The sequence below is a fragment of the Gavialis gangeticus genome, unplaced genomic scaffold (assembly GCF_001723915.1).
Source record: "Gavialis gangeticus isolate Ggan-Ray unplaced genomic scaffold, GavGan_comp1, whole genome shotgun sequence".
NCBI classification, from domain to species: Eukaryota; Metazoa; Chordata; order Crocodylia; family Gavialidae; genus Gavialis; species Gavialis gangeticus.
The window spans coordinates 17,982,221-17,988,037 of record NW_017729000.1 but is presented as its reverse complement, the minus strand read 5'-3'; the positions used below and the strand labels follow the sequence as shown (position 1 = coordinate 17,988,037).

Genomic DNA, 5,817 nt, shown 5'->3' with positions numbered 1-5,817 from the left:
CATATGCATTAGACTTGTTCCCAATTACCTGAGGTGCCTCTAAGATGCAGAGAGAGATGACTGGCTTCACAGTACAACTTGCAACTCCATTTATTGCATCAGGAGCTTGTTTGCAATGAGGGCAGAGTCCTGTCCCTCCCTGAACTGCCATATTCTTCCACTCTGAATCCCTTCAACTACTCTAGCATGTGAACACATTTTAGGATTAGAAGTCACTGAGCTAACAGTTAGAACCAGGACATTTTCGTTTCCAACTTATACTTTCCTATTTCAGGTCTGAAAACTCATAGACATCTGTGTGTGAGACCCAGCCAACTGCTCTGGCAAGAATGTCATTTTGAAACCAGGTGGAAAGGTTTACTTTCCATAAGCTGTTTATGAGACAGCAGAAAGACCATAAAAGGAGTTTGCACATAACATATTTATATATAATATATTGTATCATACTGCTTTATAATCAGGCATGAACTTGTAACATTCTGATCCAGTTCCATATTTCAAGCACTCCAGAGTTGAAGGGATGTTCAAAGCACAGGAGAACCAGGGGATGGAATAAAGAGAAAGAAATCTTCCCTTCAACCCATGGTCAGGGCAAGGCCTTTAAACCCGCAACTACTGCCCCACCTCTAAGCAATACCAGTCTTTGACAACTGCATTCTCCCTGTACAGGAACTCTGTTCCCTGGGTCCATTTAATTGTAGACCTAATGTTCAAATGCTGCCTGTCTCCAAATTCCCTTTTGCATTGGCCTATTTGAAACTGGAGTAGAGCCCAGCTGCACAGCACAAAGGACTGCGTAGTCATCCTGAGTTTCTGCTCTGCAGCACAGCTTACTACCCCCCTCAGCAAAACAGATGCAAGTTTGCTGCGTTGGATGCTTCCTGTGGCCCTTGTAATCATGGGTAAGTTTCACCCAGAGAGAACATGAATCTCCCATTAGCCTTAATGGCCCCTAAATATAAACTCCAAAGGGAGCATAAGTCTCACCATATTAATAATACATTTCAACAGCATATGCTTTATCCATTAGTTTATCTGAATAACTGCCACTTTGCACAATTTCCTTCAATCCACCTGATTGCTTTCAAATGGATTAATTTTCACATGCAGAATGTTCTTTAAATACATGCCACCATGAGCTTTTAGAGACAAATATTTTAGGACATAAAATTGACTTTTCCTTCTATTCTTCTTGTAGCAATGAACCACTTCCACACACATTGCCTAGCTCAGATGTACCAGAGCTTCACGTTTGCACAAGAGGTAGTTAAGCTGCTCAGCTAAGAACATCTTAGCATGTCACTAACTAGTTGCATTAGAGCACCTCCCATGTTTCAGCCTGTTAACCTGAACACAACAGCTTGATGAATTAATGCTTATATAAGCACAGTTGGCAGCTTCTAATTAAATAATTATGGCTAAGCAGCTGCAGAGAAGTTATAATGTCCCACTAGTAAGCCAGCTGTCAATTTATCGGTCCTCAAAGTTTAAAATAAAATGACTTTCGAAGATTTGATTTGAAGGGCCTTCTTTGACTAACATATTCTGTAAGTATTGCCTCAGTTCCTACTTTAGTTCTGCCTGCGATTGGATTACTAACGCACAGCTGTACAATCCTGGCAAGCCAACAATGACAACTGTTACAATAACTCGAGACAGGCTCAAGTCACAAGAGTCAGACCTGGATCTAGCCTGAGCAGGCTGAGTTGGCCTCTTGGTCATTAGTTTAGGTCATTCTAGAGACAAAGCTCATTTAAATAAATTCTGATCCAGATCCAGGCTTAAATTTTAAAGTTCCACAGAGCTGAAATGTGCTCAGATAGGGCTAGACCCAAAGCCTGTTGAATGCAATGGGCATCGCTCCAGGGACTTCAGTGGGTTGAGCCCAGGCCTGTGTTTCTGAAGCTACACATTCATATTCTCCTTCTTTCTCTTGCATATATTTCTAAGCTGCCTCTCACTTTGGCAACTAAGCACTAGTACTGATAAAAAAGAAAGTAAAAGCTAACAGTCTTGGAAGGGTAAGGATGGGAAGAATACAAGATAACAGTGATCTGTGTTCGCTAATTAGAATAACATGATTCAGGGCCTATCTTCAATTATGAAATAGTCTCTAAATAAAGCACAAGTAAGCTTCCCTATTTTTTCAGAAAATACTTTAATTTAAGGTATGCTTCAGCCCATTTGTGGAACTACATTAATTTTGCTTCAATTCTGTAAGAGATATGGTTAGAAACTTATTATTAAGTTACCAATCTCAGCCTGCCTTAAAGGGGATCCAAGACCTTTGAACTATTTTATAAGAAGTCCAGACATACTTTTTAATAAATCTATGTATATAAAAATAGAGGAGTCTTTTACAGAATGCAAACCTAAGCACTGCTACCTTAGCAGATCTGAGGTGTCTGTTGAGAGGCCCTAGCTTTGCACTGTAGCATATTACACTTGTAACAGTAAAGTACCCAAGTTCTGCCACCTCTTTCAACATAAACTTTAGTAAATTTTTCATGATATTGGCATTGCTAATAATAGTTACATGCAGCGTGATAGGTAAGTAGGACAAAGTAGCTATTATCCACCTTCCTTCCTCTCTCTGCCCAGCATCTTCAAGATATAGGACAAAGTCCACTTCAATAAATGGAATAGGGAAATATTCTGTCCTTTACCCTTTCAAAATAAAGTAATATAGCCAGGTCAGCTCCTTGAATATTTCAGTCCCAGAGGTTATGGAATGATTTTCTGATACAGGATTATGGAATTAAAATTACTCTGATGTTACCATTGGTAACAGTGTCCCTGCCTGAACATCAACTTAGAAATTTAATGAGCCTGCTAGAGCTATCAGATGAAAATTAGTACAACAGTATGTGATCCGATGTGACTGCAGTTAGCAGGGCAGATGCATCTAGTTACGAGGGGGCCTATTTTTTCACGGGCATGTTGCATAACAAGATGAAACAATCTGCCTCTCTATCCACTGAACCCTCATTTTAAAGTATACAAATTGGCTCTGGGGAAGACCCCTGCTGAAAAGGAGATAGAACAACTGGATTTTGTTTCTTCTTCCCTGCATGTAAGTGTGTCAGTTTTGTTGACAGATGGCTTGGCTGGCTGTGCCTGACTAGTATCAAACAGCTATTACCTTTGTAAATTGAATCTCATTTGAAGATTTTCTGTAATTAAATCTGCAGTGTGTTTGCGAGGCTTCTATTGAATCCAGCAAGTACTCAGAAAATGTGTCAGGCAGTCAGATAAACGGCAGATTTACAAACCCAAGCATAGCCCAATCTTTCAGCTGCAGGGGGGAAAAGGGGTGCTTTTGGCAGTCTGTGCTGCCACCTAGCCAAGACGATACCACTGAGTTCAGCATCAGTTTATAGTATGAGAGCTTAACCTAAAACATAGCCACTGGAATCCCGTTTTATCAAAAGACAACTTCCGTCAGCAACAGATACAGTAAAATCAAGTCTGCCCGTGCTTTGAAACCAAGAAAAATATGAAAAAAGACCGACTTTAAGCAGATGATTAATTTTTGCACTGCAAATAGCTTGTACTTACGGTAGAAGACGTATTCAGTATAGCTGGACCAGACCTTGTCGTCTGTGTATTGATTGACAAAAGAAGCCGTTACTGAGGAATTACAGGCCACCATGTGGAATCCACATTCTGACAGCATGTCAAAAGCCCTCTCTAGGTGCTTGAACTTGAGATAGAACCTGGAGGTGTATCTTTCCGGAGCCCTATCGGGGTCTCTGCTCTCATTCAAACTTTCTCCAAAGACCTCTTTGACTAGAGCAATCCTTCCACAAACCAAAATCCGTGGAACTCTCCTGAATTTGGCATCAGCTTGGCTCTCTCTGCCGATGGTGCATGACCCCCTGTACCCAATGGTAATGAATCCCCACTTTCGGTCAGAAGGTAAGAGCGATGATGGGGGGCATATTCTTGTGTCACTGCTTTGGGAAACCTCCTCGTAATCGCTGTGGCAATAGTCATCAGGGCTTTGCTTGATATCATCAGGAGTAAGGAGTTTGACCAAGTCTGGGAGCTGGAAGTATTCAGCTTCCCTCTTGAGCCTTCCCTTCTCTGGGAAGTGGTCAGGCAGGACCACTTGCTTGTCCCTGAGATAGTCCAGAATGTAGCGGAAAAGAAAGCCATCCCTATCAATGAAGAACCTTCCTTTGGAGTCCTTGGCTAGATCATTGGCTGTGTCTCTCTTCGGGGTGAACATTTTCCACAGCAAGGAGTGGGGGATGCCTATCAGGGTGGAATGGCGAGTGAAGTAAACTTGGCCACCCACATTTAGCTCCACCACCTCAGGAAAAGAGTGAAGACCAGCCCCTTGTTCTCTAGCAGGGAGGTAAGTCCTGCAGTTTCCACTCAGAGCCATTGTATTTTCAAACAAAAATCAACCACAAAGAAAGGCAGGGCTATAAATCACATCAAAGTATAAAATAAGGCTCCTACCATGTAACAGGAAAAGGAAAACACCAGGGGGCTTATTTAAAAAAAAAGTCAGATTTGTCCATAAGTGACTGTGTCACAGAAGCTGGAAAAGTGGCTTAAACAGTGGATGGAGAGCAATCGCCTTGTGAAATGCAATCACATCATCAGATCTTCCAGCAAAGCCCCAAAAATCAAGGTCATGCCAAGCCTATGATTATTCACAGGTCTGTTAAAGAGGGAAAACAAAACAAAACAATTATTTCTCTGAATATCAGAAAAGTTAAAACAAGGTAAAGCAGGTTAGTCTATAAAGCTAAGAGAAATCTCTTTGCTAATTTTCTTTTTGCTGGGGGGTTTTTTTCCTCCCCCAAGCAATAATTAGTGTGGGAAAAATATACATGACAGCATTGTATTAAGAAGAAATTACATATTTCAGCTTTAAACAAGCCGGGCATCTAGAGCCTATGCAGATGGGAAAATGAGAACATCGAGTCTTACCTTGGTTACAGTTAATGCATAGTTCTTGTCAAGAAAAGCAAATTGTCAAAGCAATCAGAACACACGCGCAGGCACACAGAGTCCAATTAATAGCAAATCCAACCCCAGAAAGGTACGTGAGAGGGAAGAAAAGTGCTCTTAGCAATATCCATGTAGATCTCAAGAGTTAAACCGAGTCACAGGAAAGTTAACCATGGCAGGTGATGATAAGAAACCAGTATGTATAGCAATATCTGAGATGGAAAAAAAAACACAAAATAAATCCCAATCAGTATCCTTAAGAGTGGGGGGAAGAGAGAGAGAGTGTTTCAGAAGGGACCTTGGCTCAGATGACTTGCAGAAACCCCAGAATTTGAGAGAAGAACGGACACGTTTCAGTGGGATCCCACAGTGGTATCCAGCCTGTCAGTAAGGGCACAGAAGCTCCCATGTTCCCAGCACGGTTGAAAGAAGACAGCCAGCAGCAGTTTGAAAGGATGCCCAAGGTAGCTGCTTGGTCTGCTCTTGCTGCCCGAGCTGCTGCTCTGGCTGCTGAGCTGGGTGGTTCCACAGTTCCCAGTGCAGTTCAGATGCTGTTGTTTCAGCAGTGCAGGGAAGAAACCATCCAGGGAAATGACTATTACATCATCTTAAAGGAATATGGCTTTGAGAAAACAGAGGAATCGAGAGGAGGACTTTCTGATTCTTTTCTCTTTCTTATGTTTTAACAAGTTACAGAAAGAGAAGCACTGCACAATCCTGCCACATACAGCGATTCCCAAAGCAGGCAGAAGTTCCTCCAGGGAGGTGGTACTATTACCTTCTGTTTAATCCTCTTGATGGAAAGTAAAAGATTCCAGCAGTTTTTTCCTTTTGCAAAGCTGTTTTTAAGTT

General features: G+C 41.7%; 1 protein-coding gene across 1 annotated transcript; it reads right to left on the bottom strand.

The window, feature by feature from the left end:
• Positions 1–3,424: 3,424 nt before the first annotated feature.
• KCTD16 (potassium channel tetramerization domain containing 16) lies at positions 3,425–5,433 on the bottom strand. The gene is made up of 2 exons (XM_019505983.1): positions 4,945–5,433; positions 3,425–4,672 (listed from the first exon to the last, which is right to left on the bottom strand). Exon 2 carries the CDS (start codon positions 4,388–4,390, stop codon positions 3,425–3,427), a length of 966 nt encoding a protein of 321 aa, XP_019361528.1. The 5' UTR covers positions 4,391–4,672; positions 4,945–5,433.
• Positions 5,434–5,817: the final 384 nt, after the last annotated feature.